The 25,719-nt window shown below is 33.7% G+C and overlaps 1 protein-coding gene and 1 pseudogene across 16 annotated transcripts in view; one reads left to right on the top strand and one right to left on the bottom strand.

Annotated features, from left to right (window-relative positions):
• Positions 1 to 25,719, bottom strand: part of Baz2b (bromodomain adjacent to zinc finger domain 2B) — a 354,073-nt gene that overhangs the window by 116,120 nt on the left and 212,234 nt on the right. For all 16 annotated transcript variants that reach the window (XM_010606796.3, XM_010606795.3, XM_033756373.1 and 13 more), the window contains one exon: positions 15,916 to 16,062. In XM_010606796.3, coding sequence (XP_010605098.1) covers positions 15,916 to 16,060 — 145 coding nt within the window. In that variant the 5' untranslated portion in view covers positions 16,061 to 16,062. The remainder of the gene's footprint in view (positions 1 to 15,915; positions 16,063 to 25,719) is intronic.
• On the top strand, positions 19,591 to 20,199 carry LOC104850069 (annotated as a pseudogene).

Below are 25,719 nucleotides of genomic sequence, written 5' to 3'. Positions count from 1 at the left end.
ATAAAATTTATATACATCTACAATGCCATTATAATACACTAAATACTTTTTAGCAGTTTTTCAAATCTACTATCTATGTGTGTGTGATTAAAAGCAATACATATAAAACAGTGGATCAGTATCAATGCATGGTAATTACAAGTATTTTTATTAATATTAATACATTTTTTTCTCTTTATAAGAACAAAATGGACAAGAGCAAGAAGCAATTTAAATACGTTAAGGGACCATTTTCATCTTCAGAATTCAGGATTATTTTAATCTTACATCATTGCCTTTTCTCTTTTACTTTCCTTTTTAGTTTTATTTTAGGATTCCCTATTTTTAATGTTCATACAGAGATTTCTTTAACTGAAATACCAAATAGTTTCTCTGGTGTGAAAAACTATAACAGTACACAGGATCCTAATGAGATCATTAATAATGTGAAATAGGAAGTAAAGGGCTAAAGGTGCAGGGAAAGTGGGAAGGGTGGGGTAAAGGTAATAAGGGAGAGGAAAAAAATGTGAGAAACTGAAAAATGGAAAAGTGTTTGTAAATGGGGACAGGAGGAGGGGGTGAAGGGAGGGCAGGGACAAGGGGAAAAAATGAGAATCAAGACCTATTATGTAAAGGTACAGGATCCCAACAATGAATGTAACTGTATTGTATACCTAGATTGTACCAATAAACTCAATTAAAAAAAAAAGAACAAAATGGTAGAAATACTAAATTGATGTCTTAAACCTTAATACCAGTGAGGAAAATCCCCTATCATTAAAGACAAGTCTAGAATTCACATTAAAACAAAAGAAGAGGAACAAGTACATTAAAACATTGAATCTTTAAAAAATAATTGCGAAGACTCCTTACTGTAACTCTACTTGTTGCTTTTTTGTATGTGAAAAATGCCTTTAATTTTTCAATGCCATGCAAATTTGTTGCAACATGCCTTTAGGCTTTTGTGTTTAGCTCTTTAAAATTATAAGCATAATTTATAGCATTGCAAAATCAGCTTCTAGTATGGAAACTGCAATGTATGGCTAATCATTAAAAATGATATGTATTTTAACATCAATAATAATGGAGTGTAACATCCAAAATATAATCAAAATTACTATAAAGAAACACTCAAATGACTGGCTCACATATTAAAATTCTTAATATTTAAGTGTTCTGAAACTCCAATTGCAGAAATTATATAAATTTTAACTGCTTAAAGAACAAAGTATTAAAGGGTAAAGGGAGGGCACGGACAAGGGGAAAAACGAGAACCAAGACCTGTCATGTAAAGGTACAAGATCCCAATAATGCATGTAACTGTACTGTATACCTAAAATGTACCAATAAATTCAATGAGAGAAAAAAAAGGAACAAATTATTATGTAGTTAATGATAACAAAACATTTCTCCCCAAATAATCTTCATTGAATTCCTGTATTCTCATATTTGAGCCAGTTCACGTTCATATCTTAAAAGATGGATGGAATGCATTTATCTTGAGATTATTTTAGACTCTTAAAAGTGACAAAAATAGTATAGAGCTTCTACATACACTCCACCAAACTCCTCTTATGTTAATGTCTAATGTGACTATTGAGAAATATTCAAAGTCAAGAAATTAATCTTACTTAACTATAACATTCAGATTAGTTTCCTCATCAAAATGATTTTTCTGTCCCAAGATCCCACATTATATTTAACTTTTATATGTCTTTTAATTTTTTCTAACCATTGACAGTTTCTCAGTCCTGTCTTTATGACTGACACATTGAAGAATAGTATTTTGTAGTCAAATGTTTTGTAGAATGTCCTTCAACTTAGATTGGTGTGGTACTTTCTAATGATGAGAAGAAGTTTATACATTTTGGGAGGGATGCCCACTGCGGCCTTCTCAAAACAAGATACCTGAGACCCACAATATTGCCATGTAGCACTGTTGATGTTAATTTTCATGACATGGCTAAACTGGTGCCTACCAGCATTTTCCAACTGTAAAGTTACCATTAATCTCTTCAAATAGTATTTTTATTTGAAAACAAGCAAAGTTCTCAAAAGCACTGGTAGGAGACCAAAAGCTGCCATTCTGTAGCACTGAACATAAGTCAATAAACTTTTGATTCAGTTTAGCAAATAATTCATCAATTTTTATCATTCAGACAATGTTTGTTCTTAAAAGAATAGTTCTGTTAATAGAATAGTGGATCCATTAGTTGGTTAGGGCTGCCATAATAAGTCATACTGTGATTGGGTGATTTAGAACAAGAGAAATTTATTGTCTCACAGTTCTAGAAGGTAAAAGTGTAAAATCAATGGTGGACCATGCTGCCTCTGAAAGTACTAGGGAAAGATATGTTCCATGCTTCTCTCCTACTTTATGGTAACCTCAGGTATTCTTCCTATACTCTCCTGTGTGTTTCTCTACATCTATATTTATGTGTCCCAATTTCCTCTTTTTATGAAGACACCAATTACATTAGATTAGGACCTACCCAATGACTTCATTTTAATGAATAATCTGAATACTCTAAATACAAAGTATCAGGGTCTAGGATTCCAACATATGTCTTTTGGGGGAGGACACAATCCATAACATTTGGTTAATTTTTAAAAAGTATTTAACTGACCTGAATGTATTGCCTGTTAAAAACCTCAAATCAAAACTATAAATTTCTACTAATAGAAGCTAGGTAAAATAATTTTTTGTGTGTTTTTTTGAGACAGGGTCTTGCTATGTAATCCAGGCTGCCTTGAACTTACTATGTAGCCCAGGATGGACTCAAACTTGTGGCTGTTCTCCTGCTATGCTTCTCAAGTGCTGGGATTACAGACCAAAAATAATTCTGGTGATAGTTCAAAAATAATTCTGAGACAGAGGAGAAGGGACCAATACTCCCCAAATGGTACTTTTTAAATTTTTTTCATTCCTCCATCTTTGACATTCATGGTCTTAAATGCTTCTGACTACTCAAGAGACTTCTGCTTTGTCTGTAGCATCTCTGATCTAGGTCTACCCCAGATTATTCCACCCCTTGGCCTCTCTGGATGACTGCCGCTTTGCAGCCACTTCAGATTAACCCACTCTAGTCCCAAGGAGCATTCTCTTACCTCGACTAAGCAGAAAATGTTCATTTAGTTGGCAAGATACTGTGTGCACATGTGTACGCCTGCCCTTTTGTCTACATAATCAACCTTCCTCTCTTATCAGATCAGTCCCTGTACTGCTTGCCATTATGATGCAGCATAAGAAGTAGTAAAGCCTCTTTCAGATGGATTTACTTTGCAATTCATGATTTCTATCTTTTGTACAGCAGAATAAGCTGGTTGCATAAGAATTGGTAACACTAAAGGTTACCAGTGCTGACAGCAACCAGCAGCTAGGAATGAGTGCACTAGTAGCCAGAGTGACAGAGCAATGAAGAGCTGCTGAGAACTGCTTGATATGGCTACTGAAAGAGTTCCAGAGAACTATTGGTAGTTGTTGGCTCTGCTTGGTAGAAAAACAGCAAGAAGAGTTACTAACACTAAGAGCTGAGAGCCACTGGTATTCAAAACTCAGAGCTATACTTTGTCTATTCATGACTTCTTTCTAAATTGGGCAAAAGAACCCTTGGCTGACTGGTAATGTCTTGTAATCAATCATCTCATTAAGCAAACTCCTCTAAAGTGAGATAGCTGATAATTTAAGAGCCTTTGTTTAGGATTCATATATATCTATAGCACTGACAAATCAACTAAAAAGGAAAATAATGTTATAATAGTTCATACTGTGAAATAAATAATTAAAGAAACTGGCTTTATCTGAAAAGCCTCAAGAGAAGGACTCTCATTTCTTGATGATTCTCTACTTACTATAAATTTAAGATCTGGTTATCTTTTTAAAAAGTCCTACTTAATTCTAAATTTTGATTTTACATTTTTAAAAATACACCGCCTCTTTAGTAATATAAACTGGTTTATATGATTTCTTACTCTGCATCCTGTAAATAATGCTAATTCTAACTAAAATCTGCATAGTCACCTGATATTACCAAAACAGTACACAATATTTATGTGTTTTATTCATTGAGGGATTATATTTTTATGTATATTACATTGCTTGAAATAAATCTCAGGATTTTTTGGTCTATATGTTTTCATCTTTCTTCTGCATGGTCTATGATGTTATCTGAGGTTTTTGGTACAAAGACATTAAATTGACAAAATAAAAGATTATTCTGCCATTTTTTCCATATCTCCGAGTTGTACATCATCTCATGGCTAATCAGTCTATACTTGTTTAACCACCCTGTGAGGTCCACAATAATTTTCCCAGCTGTATGATCATTAATGGTTCCAACTTGCCAACATAACCATGCAGTATCCTCACAGAAAATAGATGATGACCTTGGAGTACTGCCTAATAAGAACCTAATAATAAGCATATGCCCCCTTTTTTGGCATTGTTGTAGCTCCTGAGAGCCTCAGCTGAGGCATTCATGTACCCCATTATCGTGGCATGAAGGATGGCAAAAGTGCCAGAAAACTTAATAATCAAAGTTATTCTATCACCTGAGATTCAAAACCTAATCCTTCAAATTCATCTTTCCTTTTCTTCTTTCTTTCAATAATTATTTTTAGGGCCAGGGATGTACCTCAGTGGTGCCATGCCTGCCTGTAAAGCAAAAGATCCTGAGTTCAATCCCCATAAAAAAAAAAAAAACACAAAAAACAAAACCACACACATAATATGTTTTTATATTTTATACCAGGCACTGAATGAACACATGATCTAGAAGAAGAAAACAGATAATGGTCCTTGCGCTTTAAACATAAAAGAAAGGATAAATAAAACAATATCAAACATATAATTACATAATGGGAAGAGTGTTTTGGAGGAAATTAAAAGGTACAAGGATACATCATGAACAATTACCTACACACTATGTTCAGTGGAGTTATCTGTAACTAAGGCCTGTATTAGTCAAAACTTTTCAAAGAATAACAACTATTAAGATTAATTAATTTATTATAAGGAATTGGCTCATGAGATTATGGAGGAAAACTAAGAAAAGCCAATGGTTCTGAGAATTGTAGAGGTGGTGGTAGAAGTTCCAATAATGGAGACGACTGATATCCCAGATAAAGCAGTCAGGCTGCAAAACAAATTACTTCCTCTTCTTTCTTTTTATTTTATCCAAGTTTTCAAGGAATTGCATGATGCCCCCCCCCTAATCTCAGGAGGGCAATTTTTTCTATTCAGTACACAGATTCAAATGCTGATCTTACATTGGGACAACCATAGAGACACATTAAAAAATAATTTTTAATTTGGGTATCCTGTGCCTCATAAAATTAATCATCACATGGACTCAGTATATTTAATGTGAGACAAAAGAGTATCTGACAAAAAAATCAGCCTTAAAAAGATCCTTCAGATGGAGAAGCAGAGTTGGGAAGGAAATTTTTGTATCTATATTAGAAAGGCTGAAAGACAACAGGACAGAATTGGAATAGGCCAGATAAATTCATAGAAATAGGTATACAAAACACCAGTAGGTGAAAAAGTTACTGAATGACTGAAATAGCTCAAAAGCTACTAGAAAATGCTCAGGTGAGATGAAGAAGTTGAATGGAAGGTTTACCAAGACCCAATTTCTCTCTCCTCTTGATTCTGCTTCCACAGGTAGGCCCTTCCTACCACTTTTGTGGGGGTGTGGAAAAAGGGTCTCTTACCTCACCAGGACCAAAAAAATCCCTACATGGAATCTCATTGGTTTTGATTAGTCTGACTTGCATTATGTGCCTATTTCTTAACTAATTATGTTTTTTCTAGGGTCTTAGTAAAAAATTTAGAAAAAATAATTTAATTTACTTTTGAGGAGATAACTTTTGGTGGTGATAATACTATAGTAAAGTGGTTGTAAGAATCCTACACAGATAACAATTATAAAAACTGAGTTACAAAAAAATTAAAACAACTAAAGATACTAGAAAGCATCAAAAAGCATAGTAAAGGCAGAGTAGAGCATAATTTGAAAAAGTGGTAACTAAAAGTAGGATAAAAAATGTGACTTTGTGGTCCAATTACACTGATCAATCCCTGGTTGTAACCACAGAAAATGGCAGAATAAGAAATAGCAGACTTATGAACTAAAGGCAAAAGTGGTCAAAATTCAGCGCTACATAAGCACCTGGAAACTTAAAGGAGAAGAGTCGGCATTGAGTAAACCACAGAACAAATAAAAACCAAATTTAGAATTTAGACTATCCAAAGATTCTATCAAACAGCTAGCAAAAAATGTAGAGAAATCTACTCTTGAAAGGCAGAGCTACAAGAGCAGACGTGTTAAGTTTGATGCATTTCTTAATTAAGTGCGCAATTAGCTCAGGAGCAGAAAGCAATGCAGCACCCAAAGCTGGCAGAGCAGTCAGGAAGTTAGGGCATAATTTTAGAAGCAAAGAAACTATGAAGAAGAAACCTATCTCTGCTTAAGTACTTTGCTGGCTAAGAAGAGTTACAGAAATAGACATTCACCAGGGCTTAGTTTAAAAAAGCATCATTGGGAAGCCAAGAGAATAGAACATAGATATCATTAGTATATTTCTGACCACAATACAACAAAAATGGTAATTAAAAAAAAACAACCTAATTCTTAAATTGCTGGATTGTAAGCAACCCATCAGATCAAGAATTAACAAAGGAAAATATAAAATATTTTATTGGCATGAAAGGAAAAGGATAATATATAAAAATTTATAGGTTGCAGCTACAGCAGTTCATAAAAGGGAAATGCATAACACTAAATTTATACATAAAAAGGAGAACTTCCTCCAAAATTATTTAAGCTTTCCCTTAAACATACGGAACAAAGAACAGGAAATCACATCCAGAAAAAGACAGAAGGAAGTCATAAAGGACGTAAGTCAATGAAACAGAAAAGGAGAAATTGAGAAGAAAATCATTGAAATGATAGCTCATTCCTCCAAAAGATCACTATAATTGATAAATCTGTGATCACTAGAAAAGACATAAATTTTTCATGTCAACAATGAAAGAGAAAACATCACTATAAATTATGGATACATCAAAAAGATATGGTAATACTCAACTAACTTTGGGCCCATAAATTCAATGACAGGTAAAATGGACAAATTTTTTGAAAGACACCAACCAAATCTAACTTGAAGAAAACTAATGTGAATAGGAAAGATAACGTATTTGTATTTGTATTCATGTGTGCACGTATGTGCGTGTTTGTGTGTATGGCATACTGGGAATGGAATCCAAGGCCTCACCATATTATGAAATTAAAAATAAAAGGCTATCTAATCACCTCAATAGATGCAAATAAGGCATGTCACAAAATCCAACACCAATTAACAACAACAACAAAAAAAACCTCAGTAAAGTGGGAAAAGGAGGGAACTTGCTCAATCTGATATAAGGTATTTAAAAATATATACATCATATTTATTGGTGAAAAAACAAATGCTTTTCTCTCAGAATCAAGAACAATATAAGGATGTTTGCTATTATCACTTCCAACATTGTACTAAAATGTACAATTTCATTAAGTAAAGAAATACAAGCCGGGTTGCAGATTTAGCTCAGTGGTGCCTCACCTGCTTCATATACGCAAGGTCCTGAGTTCAATCCCCCATGCAAAAAAGAAAAAGAAAGAAAGAAAAGCTTGGTGTGGTTACTTTCTATCCTCTTCCTCCCCCTTTTTTTCTCCCCAGTGCTGGAAATCATTGGATTGCAGGGAGTGGTATGATCAATTTGAACAGTGGTATCTTTGACTGAACCAGAGATAATTTCTTTAAAGGGTCAATTAGGCAGTAATACTTTGAAATTATTCATGGGGACCAGAGACCAGCTTGTCAATAATTTTATAAGTAATTCCTTTTTAAAAATCTCTTTCAGCCTTAGTGATTTATCTCTAGCTGACTTGACTGATATATTAAACAAGTCCCAAAATTGGTGAGAGTCTAAAAACAAAACACCAATTCAGTCTGTCGTATTAACCTAGTCTATCCCTCAACCAAGTGAGTTTTTAATTTATACCCCATCAGAATTGCTATAGTCTTGAATGTTGGTGTTTCCCCCAAATCTTGTACATTAGAACCCAATCTCTTAATGTGACAGTAGTAAGAGGTAGGTAACTGGGCACGGCAGTGCATGCTTATAATCCCAGCACTTGGGAGGCTGAGGCGGTAGGATTGCTGTTAAGTTTGAGGCCAGTTTGGGCTTCATAGTGAATTGAAGGCCAGCTTGTTCTATAAAAAAAGGCCCTGTCTCAAAAACACAAAGCAACACAAAACAAAGCAAAACAAAACAAGTAGTAGAGGAGGGTGTTTGGGAAGTGGTTAAATCATAAGAGCTTTGCCCTCATGAATGGGATATTAGAGCCCTCATAAAACAGGTTGACAGAATTGTTCTGTCTCATTTCCACCATGTGAAGACATAGAAAGGAGGGGCTGTTTTGGAAGTATAAAACAAGCCCTCAGCATTATGGTTCTGATATGTTTTGGTCTCCTAAAAGATCATGTAGTAGAACTTTGGTCCCTAGTATGACAGTAATGAGAGGAGATGGATCTTTAAGAACTGGGACCTGGTGAAGGTGATTAGGTCAGGGGACAACACCCTTGAAAAATGTGTTAATGTAGTTCATGCAAAACTGTATTAGGGTACATGACAGCGGGTTGTTACAAAGTGTGCGCTCTGTGTGCTTGGCCCCTTCTGCAAGCAACCATTTCCCTTTCCACTTCTCTGTCATATGGTGACACAGTCAGGGAGTATTCATCATACACCACCACCATGATGTAACACAGAATAGAGTAAGACATGCATCAGACATCAGATGTAGTAGTGCTTTGATTTTGGATTTCAAAACTATAAAAAATTTCTTATGTTTATAAATTACCTACTCATGTATTTTATCATAGCAGCTCAAACAGTCTAGGAGGTAAATAAAATCTTTAAAATAATGCATAAAATGGAAGGAAAGAAGGATTTATTAAACGAGAAACAAAAGATAACCATACACAAAAATACTGATAAATTTGATTACATTAAATTTAGAAGCTCTATTTATCAAAAAACAGTGAAAAGTAAAAAAAAATCATAAATCATATACTGAGAAAAGCTATCTCTCCCAGTTAAAACTGACAAAAGAACCAGTATCCAATATAGAAAACAAACTAAAAAAATATTTAGAAAAAATATACAACCTGTTAGAAATACACTATACATCAAAGCCTTAAACAGGCACTTTAAGAAAGAAATCCAAAAACCTAAAAACTTATAAAAAACTTAAAAGCCACATAAATGAAACACTACTACACAGTCATCACTGACAAAAGTCAGAAAGTATGACAGGGCCAAATGTTAGGAAGGATCAGGAATTTTAACACACCCCTTGCAGAAAAAGAAACTGGGACAGCTGCTGAAGCTGAGGACATCTTTAAAAATGTACACTTATGGGGCCAGGGATTTAGCTCAGTAGTGCCACCGCCTGCCTTGCAAGCACAAGGACCTGAGTTCAATCTCTGGAACAAAAAAAAAAAAAAAAAGTACGCTATTTGCATCAGTAGTACCCATGTATAATTATGATCATAACAACATTGTAATTGACAAAGCTGGAAACGCTTCAAGTGGATATGCAGTTATATGTACATTCTACTCACATGTAACACACAAAAAAAGATAACTTCATCTTTTACCCTTTAAAACTTACTCTTCCTCTATATTTCTCAGTATGTCACCCTTCCATGAGATACTTCAGTCATGCCAAAGGTTCTCTCTCTCTAAATATCCCCTTGGACAAATTCAGTTTGTATGTCCCATAAAAATCTACTCCCTAAATAGTGTTGAAATGGTGTTTCTTCCTCAACCTAGAATACTCCTTAACTCTGGCCATTTCTCATCTAAGTATAAAGACAAGGTCATCTCTGCCTCTAATTTTTATCTCTATTGCAAACTGCTGCTCCAAATGTTGCTAGAACTATCATTTTGAAAGCCATGTGACTGTATACAACTATTCTTTTTCAATAAAATAGGAATAGGACAGTGGGTACAATTTACTAGACATCTACTATATGCATTTATTCTCATAATGCTACAGAACAGGTGTTATGCTTACATTACACATTAGATGAACCTGAGAAAAGGATAATTTATCCATATTCACATAGATAATCAGTGTTTAAGCCAAGATTCAATCACAGATCCTTCTGACAGCAAAGTCCTTGTTAATCATTACATTATTCTGCATAAATTCCTAAGTATGACATATAAAGTTCTAAATGATTTGATCTTTTCCTAATCTCCAACTTGACCTCTTCCCTGTCCCTCTGCTCTACTTAACCATATCACCAGTCCATTATTTTCTTCTTCCCTTACTAATAATCCCTATTTTATTTACAATGGAAATATACTCAGCTAAAAATTATTCTTTCCAGCCTTCCCTGAAGTTGATAATACCACTCATGAGTTCTGATGAAAGAGATATAAGTAGAAATCTCTGGGTGGGGTTTCTGGGAAAGATCTTTAAAAGGAGTCAAAAGAGTCAAAGCTGGCATGAAAAGTTTGGTTATTATCCCTATCTTCTTTCCTTCCTGGAAAAAAATGCTCTATATACATCAAGCCTCTTATAGTCCTGAGATACACACGTGAGCATGAAAACACCATTCCTCAGAAGACAGAAAGTAAAATTAGAAGGAGCTTAGGTCTGTGATGACATTTCCTACTTCAGGACTGCCTATCTATGGGCTGGTGTGTTTATTTGCCATATTTTAGTTTACCTTTCTTATCCACAGCGAATCACTATCGTAACTAACACATACCCTATTCTGGAGACTTACTGATCAACTTGTAATTTATTTAATATACCATGATTTGGCACAAATTGTAGAAACCCGGAACTAAAATACATAGGCCAATCCCTCTCTAATTTCTAAAAGAAAAGCAGGCCCCTGGTCCAGCTGAAAGTGGAAAAGTGTTAAAAAGTTTATTAGCTTTTTGTATTCTACATTTGTATAGCATTTGTTTGAAGAGATCTACCTCAAAAATGGTTTGAGAACAACTGGTCTATGATAGTTTATCATTCAAGTTTCTTACAGGTATTTTTTGTATTCGGTCAAGTAACCAAAAATTTCAAACAAATTGATTCTGTAAAGTTTATTTGTGAGATTATGTTCCCTCAGCTTTCATGTGAAGCCAACATGTAAAAAAGCCTAACTATCTGAGAACCTGGGATAGAGGATAGTGTGCATCACTTGTCATTTCATACAAATGCTTCAGTGGCATATACTCCACATCACTCTGGACTAGAAAAAAATGAGTTTTTTTCTGAGGAACTAATACTAGCACTAGGGTAACGTGAACCATATAGTCTTTTCTTTTTATGTTTCCCTTTTATTCTTAGGAGTCAGCAAATTTTTTGTTTAATAACTGTGGCTTCTTTAGCTAAAATCCTTTTATTTCTTAGAGCCTATCTTTTAATGTTTTAGTTAATTATTTTTATCATGCCTCTTATGTTTAGTTAAAGCTGTCTCAAATTATTTTTATAAGTAAGCAGCTTATTTCCAAAAAGCTATTCCTTGAGGGGAAAGAAATATTACTCTTGGCAATAAGACCAAGAAAATCCATATATGCACATAACCTTAGATTAAAAATCTTAATGCACTGTTATTTTTTTTTTTTAACCTGAATCACTGTAACAAAATTTAAGCAGTGTGGGGAAAGGTAATTTTCCAAGAGTCTGGGCATGTTATTGCTGGAGCCCAAGAATGGCAAGGCCTTAGCCATTCTAAACAGCCTACTTCTCAGAGTTTCCTTCACAGTAGGTAACCTTAAAGGACGAAGTAACATCTTTCCCCAAAGAGTAAGTTTGCCTTCATATATGTTAAAAACACAAGACTCATGGAGCTCAGTGTTCCTCTGTTATGACAGAAACACACTGAATCACTGGATCAACATTACTTATATGGGAATTAGACATAGGGAACCAAAGCCAACACATCCTCTGCTCTTGATGTAGGCTGCTGTGTTAGCAATAAAAGCTCTGATCCAGATGTATTATGTCTTCTGCCAGCATCTATAATAGCAAGAGACTAATTTTTAAGTAGATATAATCTCACATCTTGACAAGGTATTATATTCAACAGAAAAGAATTAATCATTTAAAGTGTGAAAGCAAGCTTAAATTATATCCTTTATAGCTTAAATTTCTATAGGTAGACATAGCATTAATAAAGATAATAAAGAAATTTCTCTAAATAAAATAACTACTTTAAAGAACAGAATGGATTCAAAGGGCCCATGAAAGAACTGTTGAGATTTTGGCATTTTAAAGATAAAAATTGTTGTCTCTATATACCAAAAAAACTGAGATCAAATTATTTAAGATAGATACGTTGGCCCATTATCACTCTTTATTTTAAAATGGAGAGAAATATCAGATACTATACAGGCCAAAAATAATGACTCAAATAAGACAAGAAACTAGTATGCTGAGTTTTACAGGCTAATTAAGCATTTTCCTAAGTAGCTGATGTAGCAGAAGAAAATAGAAGGCTTTATTTTAAACATGAAACAGCCAACTCTAAAAGTTTAAAATAAAAAATTATCTTACCTAGAAAGTGAAAAAAGCTGATGTTATAGGTACTTAAAATATGTGTGAATAGAGGATACACTTCTGAATAAACAAATAGATTATATTCAATTTAGACATCTCAATGTAAAACCTCCATACTCCTTTAAATACCAGATAAATGATTTTTTAAAAATTACTCCATTCTAGACATAATTTCTGACCTTACTCAAAATTTCTGACCCTACCCCTTCACCAATTCTGAACCATTACTAACAAATTATACTGCCAACACATAAGTAGTTAGAATTATAAATTCCAGCATCAATAATTCAGAAAAGTAAGGAAAAAGTACCCAGAAAATTCAAGGTTCTGTATTCAAGGGTGCTACTGCAAATTCCAACATGAAAAACAAAGATATTTATAGAGAATCACTACAAATGTTAAAGGCTGATTCAGAAACAAATACAAAGTAAGATAGTAGATTAGAATAATATATTTAAAGGAGCTGAGAACTGAAGAGTTATAAAAGACAGGAAAGAATAAATACAAAAGTATAACTGTGTGCAATAATTTAAGAAGAGTAATCTAAATGAAAAAGGCAATTGTAGAGTAACTATTTTTTTCCTCATGGAGTTTATTGGTACATTTTAGGGATACAGTACAGTTACATTCATCATTGGGATCATATACCTTTACATGACAGGTCTTGGTTCTCATTTTTTCCCCTTATCCCTGCCTTCCCTTCATCTCCTCCTCCCCTCCCTATTTACAAGTACTTTATTTCAATTTTTTCATTTTCTCATGTTTTTTTTCTTTTCCCTTATTTCCTTTCCCCTACCCTTCCCACTTCCCCTACACCTTTAGCCCTTTTCTTCCTAGTTCACATTGTCAATTATACCATTAGGATATTATGTACCATTATAGCTTTTCACACCAGAGAAACTAATTGGTATTTATATATGCGTGACTTATTTATTTCACTTAGGTGTACATCTTCAATATGTATCCATTTTCCTATGAATGACTCTAATTTCTCATTCTTTATGGCTGAGTAGTATTCCTTTTTATAGAAAAATCACATCTTCTTTATCCAGTCTCCAAGTGATGGGTAAATGGGCTGTTTCCAAGTTTTGGCTATTACAAACTGTGCCACTATAAACATAAAGGTGCATATATCACTGTGATATGATTCATTTAATTCTTTTGGAAAGATACCCAGCAGAGGGATTGCTGTGTCAAATGGAACCTCTTATCCCAGCCCTTTGAGGTATCTCCATACTGATTTCCATAGTGGTTGCAACAATCTGCACTCCCACCAACAATGGAGAAGGGTTTCTTTCTCCCCACAACCCCACCAACATTTGTTATTGGTTGATTACTTGATAGCAGCCATTCTTTGTGGGGTGAAGTGGAATCGCAGTGTTGTTTTCATCTGCATCTCTCAAATGACCAGTGATGTGGAACATTTTTTCATATATTTACTTGCTGCTTTTACTTCGTCTGAGAAATGTCTGTTCATTTCAGATGCCCATTTTGAATCAGGTCTTTATATTTGGGGGCACTGATTTTTTTTTGAGTTCTTTATATATTCTAGATAATAGTCCTTTGAGGAGCAGCTGGTAAAAATTTTTCCCCACATTGTAGGTTGTCTTTTAGTTCTGTTGATGGTTTCTTTTGCAGTGCAGAAGCTTTTTAATAATATGAGATTCCAGTTGATTCTTTCTGCTAGTTCCCGTGATACTGAGGATTTGTTCATTTAGTCTTTTACCATGCCAATGTCTTTAAGAGTTCTGCCTAACTTATCTTCCAGCAAATTTAGTGACTCTTTTTTAATATTTAGATCTTTAATCCACTTGGATTTTAGTTTAGTACATGGCGAAAGATAAGGGTCTAGTTTTAATCTTTGGTGGGTTGAAATCCAGTTTTTCCAACACAGTTTATTAATGAGGCTATCTTTCCTCCAGTGAGGATAGTTGACTCCTTTGTCAAAGATGAGATAGCTGAGTACATCTGGAGTTTTTTCTGAACCTTCCAATCTATTCCACTGATCCTCAGGTCTGTTTCTTTGCCCGTACCATGCTGTTTTTACCACAGTGGCTTTGTAGTATAGTTTCAGATTGGGAATTGTTATATACACTGCCATGCCTCTGTTGCCTAGGATGGCTTTTGCTATAGAATAGCTATTTTTGAGCATACCACATCAACAATGGACCTTAGAATTTGGGCATCATTTTATGTAAAAGCAAAATGTGGACAAAACTGTTAAATTACTGGATGAGGACCATATAAGGTACTGGAAGAGAGGAGTTATTATTGATTTTAAATACATAAATGCTATTTTACTTACTTTTAATCACTAAGAACATTCTAGAAAATCATTCTATGATAATATGACAAAACGTCATCCTTCTTATTCTACTCATTAGAAAAATAAAAATAACTTAAAATGTATTTGACAATTTGCTAAAGAATTTTGTAGGCAGATATTCCATTTTAGCATTTCATCTATACATAATTATAAATCTAATTTTCAAAAAGTAAAATATCACTTACTTCTATAGTTTACTCTATAAGATAAAAAACATTTAAGGTTAAAATGCTTCCTACCAACATAGAAATGTATTAATCAAATTCAGGCCTGTTTTTAAAAAAAGGATGTATTATCCCAAATTTCAATAAAAACACAAAGGATGAACTGGAGAAATAACAATAATACTTTTTACATAATTAATCAAAACCAGGAATATTTTCACATTAGAAATTTTTACTCTTTATAGCAAAAAAAATTTTTTTTTCAAGGCTAGGGATTTAGCTCAGTGGGACTGTGCCTGCCTCACAAGCGCCTAAGTTCGATGCTAGGTATGAAAAAAAATTTTTTTTATACTGAAAAACTTATGCGCTAAACTTTTACAATATTTTCCATGGAATATATACAAACATATAGTTTACATACAAATAATCTGCCTTAGTACACATCTGTGAACTAGGCTTATGGACCATGAGATCATTTCAAATATTGGAAAAAATCTTACCACCAAGGACTCTTTTTGTCTGCCTTCACTCTTTCATTGGTCTATTATTATATGATTTTACACTTACTGATTCATTAATTGAAATGGTTAAATAAATTAAGAGATTAAAATTAAACTTTCAAAGAGAATTTTTTTTATAACTATGGAATGTATGGAATAAGCAGGGCTACTCCAGTGTAAAATCCAGAAAAAGCAAGAAGAGTAGATGTTTAACCTAATCATTAATTAACAGGTCATGGAGATCACAAGAACATTTTATTTAGAGTCATGGATACAAATTATTAAAAGAATGTCTTTCTAAAATTAAGTTAATAAAGAATATTTACCACATGGGGTGATTGCAGAGCTAAGTGAAGAAACTCCAGAAGAAAGGCCGCCTTTTGAAATTGCTGAAGCCACAGAGGGTGTAGAAGATGAAGTTGGTGCAGTAGAGGAGGCTGTTGAAGATGGCAATCGTTCTCCAGACTCCATATCTATGACATGAAGAAAAGAGCTAATTTTCAGAATTATAATTTTTAAAAGAATTAAACTATATTTAAACTTTATATTTATATTTGTTTTATTATATTTATTTTATATTTATATATAAATATATCTACATTTTCACTTGCTTTTAAAAATATGTAATAAATTTCAGAATATATATATATATATATATATATATATATGTATGTATATATATATATATAATATGGACAAAAATAGTGCCATGGCTTAAAATGGTATGTCCTCAATAAAAATCATGTTGAAGCTTAATTCTTCAGTGTGGAAATGTTGGAAGATGAGACTTTTAAAGAGGTGATTAGGTCCTCAAGAGGCACTGATGTCTTTCTTGTGGGACTGGGCAGGAGTAAGTAAATTCTTATTTTCTTGAAAATGGATTCTTTGAAGAGCAGGTGGTTAAAAGAGGGGAAATCACTCCACATAATGAACTTTTCTGATCTTGAACTTCCCTGCCTTAAGAACTGTGAGCTACATATGAACCTTGAGAGGAAAATGTAGTGAAAAATAAACTCATTAGTATGAACAATACAAGAAAAATATGTCAAAGATGAAGGTCTATAGATGATTTGATTTATCACAGATATTTACCATGATTTAAAGCAGTGGTCTAAACCAGAGGTAATCTTGTAACATCCTTCCTCCCTAATAAGGAAAATTTGAGAGACATACTTGATTGTCACAACCAAAAGAGTGCTAACAGCATTGAGAAGGCAGATTCTGAGATGTTGCTAAATACCTTATAATACAGAGGACCCCCAAAACACACAATTAACTAATCCAAAATGTTAGTAGTGATAAGGATGAGAAACCCTGATTTAAAGAATCAAAAACTATACTCAACTAGCCAAAACTTTCCCTTAAGTATTATTACTATATACAGTTATAACAGTAAAATGATCAAACTGATTTTGATGATTGAAATAGGTATAAAATTACATTCAATGTGTCTTCTGTGTCAGCATATGTTTAATAGTCTAATATTTTATATTTTTTCCAGATTGCCTAAAACTGATAATTTATGATATACAATTAACATCCATCATAATGCTCATTGATACTGGGTAACATAAATTTGCTTTTATTTTATTAAAATGATATTTATTAATAACAATCCAGAGAACAGACAAAAATTGAAATGTGTGAAAATAACAGACCACAAATAATTTCTTCCCTGAATGATGCTTTTAGGTATTACAAAAGTCAATGATCAATTTTTAAAATTAATTTTATTGGTACATTTTAGGTATACAATATAATGACATTCATCATTGGAGATTTGTACCTTTACATAATATACCTTGATTCTTATTTTCCCTTCTTCTCATCTCCTCCCTTCAACCCCTCCACTCCTCCCTATTTACAAAGATTTGTTTCCATTTTTTCATATTAATTCCATGATCAATTGTTAACGATAACTTTGTTCAAATTCATTTATATAAAATATTCCTACCTTGTATAATCATAGTTTATGAATACTGACAGCTGGCAGATATAAACCTGAACAGGTGCATACAAAGAGGGTAAGACATGTTGGCTAACAAATGTAAACATGATCAGATCTTTGTGTTTTGGTTTCACAAACACTTTAGTATTAAAAATATAGTCCAAGGGGATGTAGTTTAGTGCACAGCAGTTTCCTAGCATGTGCAAGGCAACTAAACATCTAGACATACAATATATGAAGATATTAAGTAAAAAACTAAGCATAAAACAAATGAAAATGTGTAGGAAATAGAAGTAGGAATAGGAGATGAGGCAGAAATACCTTATTACAAAGCAGAAAACCTATTCTCTGAATATGTTCACAGGAAAATGGTTCTATTTAGAAAACATTTAGCTATCTACAGTTGCATAGTTATTTTTAAGAATTAAGTATAACACATTGTGATTTAAAATATGAATATATAAAATAAACTGATTTCTTTTATCACTTGACACATTTTAATCACCACTGTAAACAGTCAACTAACTGTATACTGAAACAGAAGCCTCTTGGCAACCAGGTACTCTGTGCTCTAGTCTGTGATCTGGGGCAAGTCTCAGACTTCCCTAAATACTACTTTTCTTACTTTACAAATAGTGCAAATGAATTAAACTAGCTCTCAAATCTCTGTCAGAGTTTTATAAAGTTGCTGGTTAAAAACCAAGCTCTTTTTCTAAATATATAAGACAAAAAAACACAAAATTTACACTGATTAAAATATTTAATAATTTCATTTCATTTTTCTATCATCCTTCCTTTCATTGGCCACAACTCTATTTCCAAGTATGTATCATGCTAAATTACAGATTTCTGTTAAATCTTTTAAAAATTTACTCTTTTCTTATTTATGCCTCAAGAGACTTGATGATGAGAAAATAATCCAAGAGTAAAGCAGCAGTTTTCATATTGCTTAGGAAATAATCTATTCAGGGAGTATATTTTTCCAGCCAAAGGATTAAGGATTCTTTTGCAATGAGGTATCAGTGAGAAAGAGGTTATCCTTACACATACAAAATAGACATATAAGAATATTAAGGGAAGATTTCAGCAGGATTTAACATCTAGATGAGTATAGTCTATGAATTTAAATAAGACTAGACTTAGAAATTTCTAACAAGGATACAAAGGTTAGAAAGAAAAACAGAGACAATGGTTAACTGATCCTTTCAACTACAAATGTAAGGGGCTCCAAAGAACAAGCCAAAGATCTAAAGACTTAAGAAACACGAAATTTTAATTGTAATATCTAAGACAATTCTGAAAAATTGTGAGCAATACATGAGACTGAACAAATAAAGTATCAAATACAAATCTTAATATTGTATGAAAAATATATGTATACTGAGAAGCCCAGGAAATACAGTCTAAGTGCTACAAGTTTGATGAGCTAAAAGAAAAACTTGCCTTTAATGCAGAAGATGCAGAGCTTATATATCATGGAAAACATACATGCACACAGAACAAAACAAAGGCTAGAGATTGTGTATACTAAGAAGAAAAAAAAATTTTTTTGCCCTCGTGCCCCTAACATTAGGTTTCTTTATAATATTATCACTTTCTTGCTCAAATTCCTTCAAAGGAATTTATCCTAGATTATACACTCATATACTCAGGTAAAGAAATATTTAAAGGATGCTTACTACAATACTAACTGCAAAATAATTAAAAACATCATAAAGGAATTCTATCAATAAGGAATTTCATTAATAAGGGATTGTTAAATTAGATTTTAAGTTTTTACTAGAGTACTATGTACCTGTTAGAAATGATGTAGGTCTGTATTAGCTAATATGTTAGGTGAAAAGAGCAAGGTGAGGAAAAATGAGAACAGCAAGAACTTCTTTGTGATTAGAAAAGGAGAGGGAGCTGCGCAGGCAGGGCCCCTTTGCTGTCGCAACCCCTTTGGCTCTGCCCTGAACCAGCCAGAGCACGGGGTGCCCAGGCTGCTGCAAGGGGTGAGGAAAAGCCAGGGCTGAGCTTTTCCTGCTGTGCCAGGGCGACCCTCCCTGAAGAAATGAGTGGTGGCTTGGCTGCAAGTAAGAGCACGTATGTGTCCAATTTGCCCTTCTCCTGACAACAGTTTACACTGGATATCTTCCAAGTATGGCAGAGTTGTAAAGGTGACTATAATGAAAGACAAAGATATGAGGAAGAGTAAAGGGGTTGCATTTGTATTATTTTTGGATAAAGACTGCACAAAATTGCACCAGAGTCATGAACAACAAACAGTTGTTTGTAGAGTGATAAAGGAAAGCACTGCTATTGACAATGGGAGAACAGCTGAATTCATTTGAAAGTGAAACTACTTTGATAAACTGAAGTGTTACCAATGTGGGGAAAGTGGACACTTAAATTATTATGCCTGTCCAAAAAATATGCTCAGAGAATGTGAGCCTCCAAAGAAGAAAGAAAAGAAGAAAAAGAAAATTACTGAACCAGAAGAAATTCAGGACCTAGCAGAAAGTGAAGACAAAGGGGAAGACCTGGCTCTCCACAGTCTCAGCCTAGTCCTTAAGTCCCATCAAGCCAAGACTGAAGAACAGAACAAATGGAAACCTGGTGCAGGGTGCCCCAGGATAAGAAGAGCACATACTTCAGTGATGAGGAAGAATTTAGTGATTAGAGTTGTATAATGTAGATGGAAGGAAAATAAAAACCATCTGCAGTACAATTATTTGCATATAAGAACAGTTAGGACCAAACGGTATTTTTTAAAACCATAAAACAGTACTTAGAAGATGAAAACTAATTTTTTAAATTATCATGTTTCAAGCTGGGTACAGTGACATACTCCTGTAATCCTTGCACTCTGGGACGATAAGGCAGAAGGACTGCAAGTTCAAACCCAGCCTGGGCAACTTGGCTAGTTAGCCATACCCTATCTCAAAATAAAAGATAACTTTAAAAGTTACACTGAGGATGTAGTTCAGTGTGAAGGCCTTGAGTTCAATTCCCATATAGAAAACAAATCATATTCTACCTTGTCTTGGCACACTATAGACTTAACATCTCTAATCCAAAAATCCAGAATGCTCAAGTGGAGAAAATTCCATACCACACAACTATGATTCATGGGCTATATTATAAAAACTACTATATCCAATTGCCTTCAGGTTATGTATGGAAGGCATTTATGAGGCATAAATGAAATTCATGCTTAGATTGAGGTTCCATCTAAAAAATAACATTCTATATATGTACATATTCCAAAATACTTCTGGTCCCAGTTTTTTTTTGGTTTGTTTGTTTGGTCATCAGACAGGGTCTTCCTATGTAGTTCAGGCTGGCCATGAACTTACTATGTAGTAGCTGAGGCTACCTTCAAACTTAAGGCAATCCCCCTGCTTCAGCCTCCAAAGTGCTGGCATTAGAAGGAGAATGCCACTGCACCTGGCTGGTACCAAGTACTTGGGATAAGGGATTCCCCGTCTGTACTAAAACTCAGGATTTGTGAGTAATAATCAAACTTTCAAACAACTAATTTTAATAAAAATAAAACAAATACTATGATGCTAATTCTAGTTTTATCCCATTAAAAGGTAGGTATTAAAATGATTTGAAAACTTTACTGCAAATGCTTTAGTCATGTCTCACTGGTTTATAAGTACTTCTGAAATAAATTCAATCTTTCAAAGAAAGCTTCATATGAACTGAAAAAATAAGAGGTTTATTAATAGTACTGTTCATAAACTTTTCAAAAATAAAATAAAAAGGGAGAGGGATGTATTTAAAAACTGTATACTCATTGAATATTTCTGGAAAATATATATGAAGAAAATGATCACTGTATTTACTGTATTAAGCAAAGGGACTAGAGACTTGGATTCTGGGTGGAGGAGTTATTTTTCATTGTTTATCTATTGTGCCTCCTCAGTGTTTACCATATGCATGTATTAATGTCAGTGAAATCAATAAAAATAGAAAGGTCTCTAAGGGTTTGTTATTGTTGGAAATTATCCTTCAAAATGCTCCACCAAGTCTTCAGTTACCGTAAGCACTTTGGAGTAGGGGCTCTGGTTCTAGCTCATATGTTACTTGCTTTCATCAAAGCTCTTTTAAAAAAAAAAATTAAATTTTAGAATTCTGTGTATGAAGAAGGGTTCTACTGCTTTGAAAAAAGGTTTGCAAACTGCTCAAATATCTGATCTAGTGAATATGTCACATTCCAGTATATACTTAATGACATGGCCCTATTTCCAATGCTATTTACTACAACCTCAAAATCTGAGACTTTACTTTCAAGTAGGAGTCACTTTTACTGTTCTCTGGTCTTTAATTCATAACTTCAAGCCTTTGTACAACTTATCTTCAAACTAATTCCTATTCACTGCCAAGGACATCTTCCCAATTCTGCATTCCAAACACTCATTTCCTGATAGGTATAGTCAATTGCCTACTAGATGAGGCTGTGAGTGATGCAATTTATTATCTAGCTACTATTCCCTTTTCAGTTTCCCAGTGCATGCTCAGTTCTTTCATTTCCATCTTCATTTTTTAAAAAGAGTAGACTTTAAATAAGTGAATAAGAACAAAATAAGATAAATAAAAAGTAATTGCCTCTATTGACATTAATAATTAGGAACCTACCTAGGCAGGGTTCTTCATTCCCTCAACCTTACTACTATCTTTTCACAGCTTAGAGTGGACCTTATTTCCATTGGCCATTTCCTCTTTTCTGCAATTCCACTCTCTCAATTATTTCCACATCATTAGAAAGATTTAAAAAACCCTCATTTTTGACCATCTACTTTCATTTAGCTACCTCATTTTTTCTACTCTTATTTTCAACTAAAATTATTAAAACTGTCCACATATCCGGTTTCCACTTTTCTACTTTCCATTCACAATTTCACTCACTTCAGTCTAACCTTCTAAATTTATTTCTGTAATATATCATTGGACGATTTTAGTGCTAGAATCTCAATGCTATAACAAGAAATAAAAATTAAATAAAATTGAATTAAATGCATCTGTGGCCCCGCCAGAAAAGAAGTCCATAAAAAGGATGAAGAATTCAATCAGGAGGTAAAAGAAATTGTTAACACAAGTAGGTACTAATCTGAATGGGAAACTGCAAACACCAATCAGATGGAAATTTTTATGAATGGCATCTTTACTCTCAGAGGCAAATCAAGATATTAACCCAATTTGTGAGGTATGAACATGAAGTCCCCTAGAGGGTATAAACATAAGCACGTGTATCCTCCTGGCCCATCTTATCCAATCTATCACCAGATTTTGTCTATTTTACTTCCCCTAATAATTTCACATTGATCCACTTTTCATCATCTCCATAGCCACCCCCCTATATTACTAGCAGCTTTCCCCTAGACAAAACAGTCAGGATAAGTTTACCCTGGGGGCAGTGTTATGGTTGAGATCCAAAATGTCCCCCCAGAACTTCATTGTGTGGAAGGCTTGAATGCCATCTGATGGGATCTGAGGAAATGAATGGATCATGAGGGCTCTAACTGCACCAGCAAATTAATCTATTGATGAGATCATAATTTGACAGGATTATTGGGAGGTAGCACTCAACTAGGAGATGGAGTCTAACAGAAGGGAGTGGGTCACAAGTGCATGGCACTGGAGTCACTGCTCCCATCCTTTTTGATTCCTTCCTTGTTCTGTTTCCAAGCTACCATGAGGTAAGCAGCTTTTCTCTCTACACACTTCTGCCATGCTTCTGCCTCACTGTATCCTACAAGCAGTAGAGCCAAGTAATCATGGACCAAAATCTCTGAAACCATAAGTCAAAATAAATCTCTCCTCCTTTTTTTCTCTCATGTTATTTGGTCTCAACTTCTATAAGTTGGCCTATTTTTATAACAGTCCTATTTTTGTGTTACTTTTACACCACAACAGCAGAATACTGTAGTTGTGACAGACTGTAAGCTCTACAAAGTCTAAACTATTACCTGATCCTCACAGAATAAGTTTGCAAGCCCCTGCTTTATTGGCTGCTGATAAGATTCCTCATGGATTTTGTTTACAAATTTACCCCTCACTAAAATCCATTCTTACAGACAAATTACTGTTAAAACTATAAATTAACCAATGGCACTTTCTTGCTTAAACTTTTTAATATTACTGCAGAGTTATATCCAAAACAAAACAAAATCACTGACTGGGTTCACAAAGTTTATTTACATTATTAGCACATTGATAACACATATTAAATGTGCTCTTTTAGCTCAATACTTATGGCCAAATAACACAGATATAATTTTTAAAAAGTAACTATACACATATTTTTTCATCTGCAGTTAGTTCCCTTCACATCTTATCAATATGCTCCAAAAGAACTAAGCAATGAAAAATTAGCTTAAGGATTTAGGATGCTAGAGATGCTAGTCCTATTATCCTTTTGTTCACATTTATATTTAATAATCTGAAAATTTTTCAAATACAATCATCAAATTTTTAGTGAAACAATTTTAATGAAACTTTATTATTTTAGGCAAAATAAAACTGATCATAAACTAGACATATTTAAAAAAAGATGGGGCCAGGGATTTAGCTCAGTGGTTCCACCACTTGCCTCACAAGCACAAGGACCTGAGTTCGATCCCTGGTACTGAAAAAAAAAAAAAAAAAGACGATTCAAAAAAATCAGTTCGAAGTTATAGAACCAAAAGTAAAACAACAGAAAAGATTGGAGAAACCACCAGAAAAGACACAGACACACACACACACACACACACACACACACACACACACACACACACATACAAAATGGATCAGAAATAAGTAAATAATTTAACAGTGTGGAAAAAACAGAAATGTGTTTCAAACATGATATCAGTATTGATAGTATTACTGCTTCTTTTAATTTCTACTATGACTACCACCACCATCACTACACTATTTTATTAAGCAGCTAGTATTTTTTACTTCATTATTTTAATAATATCAAGTAAACTCCAAGTGCAATTATCTTCATCATTATTCACTAATTTTTACAAATGAGAAAAACATACATAGAAAAGTTAAGTAGCTTGCCATACTCAAAAGGTCTTAGATATCAAAGACTAAAATTTGACCTCATTCTTTCCTTTATAAGAAATTATTTTATTATAATCTGAGCTAGTTAGGACAATATTAGAACAGCGTCATGTTGACTTTTGGACATTCAGCCTTAAACAAACTTTAAAAAATAAAGGAAGAAGCCAAATAGATCAGATACTGTGAACAATTAAAATATGACAGAAAATAAATTTTAAGAAAAAATAATATTAAAGGGGCTGGGTATGTAACTCAGTAGTAGAGGTAAGCACCTCCATGTGCTTAACTTTGAAATAAATGGCAACCAAAAAAGGGATGAAAGAGTCAAGCTGATTCATTATTTTTTCCTAAATAGTCTATGAAATCTCAGAAAAAGAAAACCTATAAACAATATAAAAACTAAATAAGCTAATGAACCATCAAAATCTAAGAAATTCCATAGCCCGGAAAACAAGGAGGCTTGTTAAATAATCTGAAATATCTATTCAAATAAGTATCCCATAACTATTAAAATTCTACTTTCTAATATTATTTAACACAAGAAAACATCACAAAGAGGAAAAGGCAGTGCATGTAACAAACAGAATGCTCTAATTTTATTTTTTAAAAAGTAAAAGTACAAGATGAAAACAACACTGAGATTCCACCTCACCCTACAAAGAATGGCTGCTATCAAGAAATCACACAATAACAAATGTTGGCGGGGCTGTGGGGAGAAAGGAACCCTTCTCCATTGTTGGTGGGAGTGCAGACTAGTGCAACCACTATGGAAATCAATATGGAGATACCTCAAAGAGCTTGGACTGGAGGTTCCATTTGACCCAGCCATGCCTCTGCTGGGTATCTTTCCAAGAGAACTAAAAGAATCATATCACAGAGAAGTATGTGCACCCATGTTTATAGCGGCACAGTTTGTAATAGCTAAATCTTGGAAACAGCCTATTTGCCCATCCGTTGGAAACTGGATAAAGAAGTTGTGGTTTTTCTATAAAATAGAATATTACTCAGCCATAAAGAATGAGAAAATAGATTCATTCATAGGAAAATGGATACATATTGAAGATATACTCCTAAGTGAAATAAATAAGTCACACATGTGTAAATACCGAATAGTTTCCCTGGTGTGAATAATCTGCAA

This window comes from Fukomys damarensis, unplaced genomic scaffold (genome assembly GCF_012274545.1).
Source record: "Fukomys damarensis isolate Sample0158 unplaced genomic scaffold, DMR_v1.0_HiC HiC_scaffold_26, whole genome shotgun sequence".
NCBI lineage: Eukaryota > Metazoa > Chordata > Mammalia > Rodentia > Bathyergidae > Fukomys > Fukomys damarensis.
Note: the sequence above shows the minus strand (reverse complement) of the source record. Positions and strands in the feature narration are given on the sequence as shown.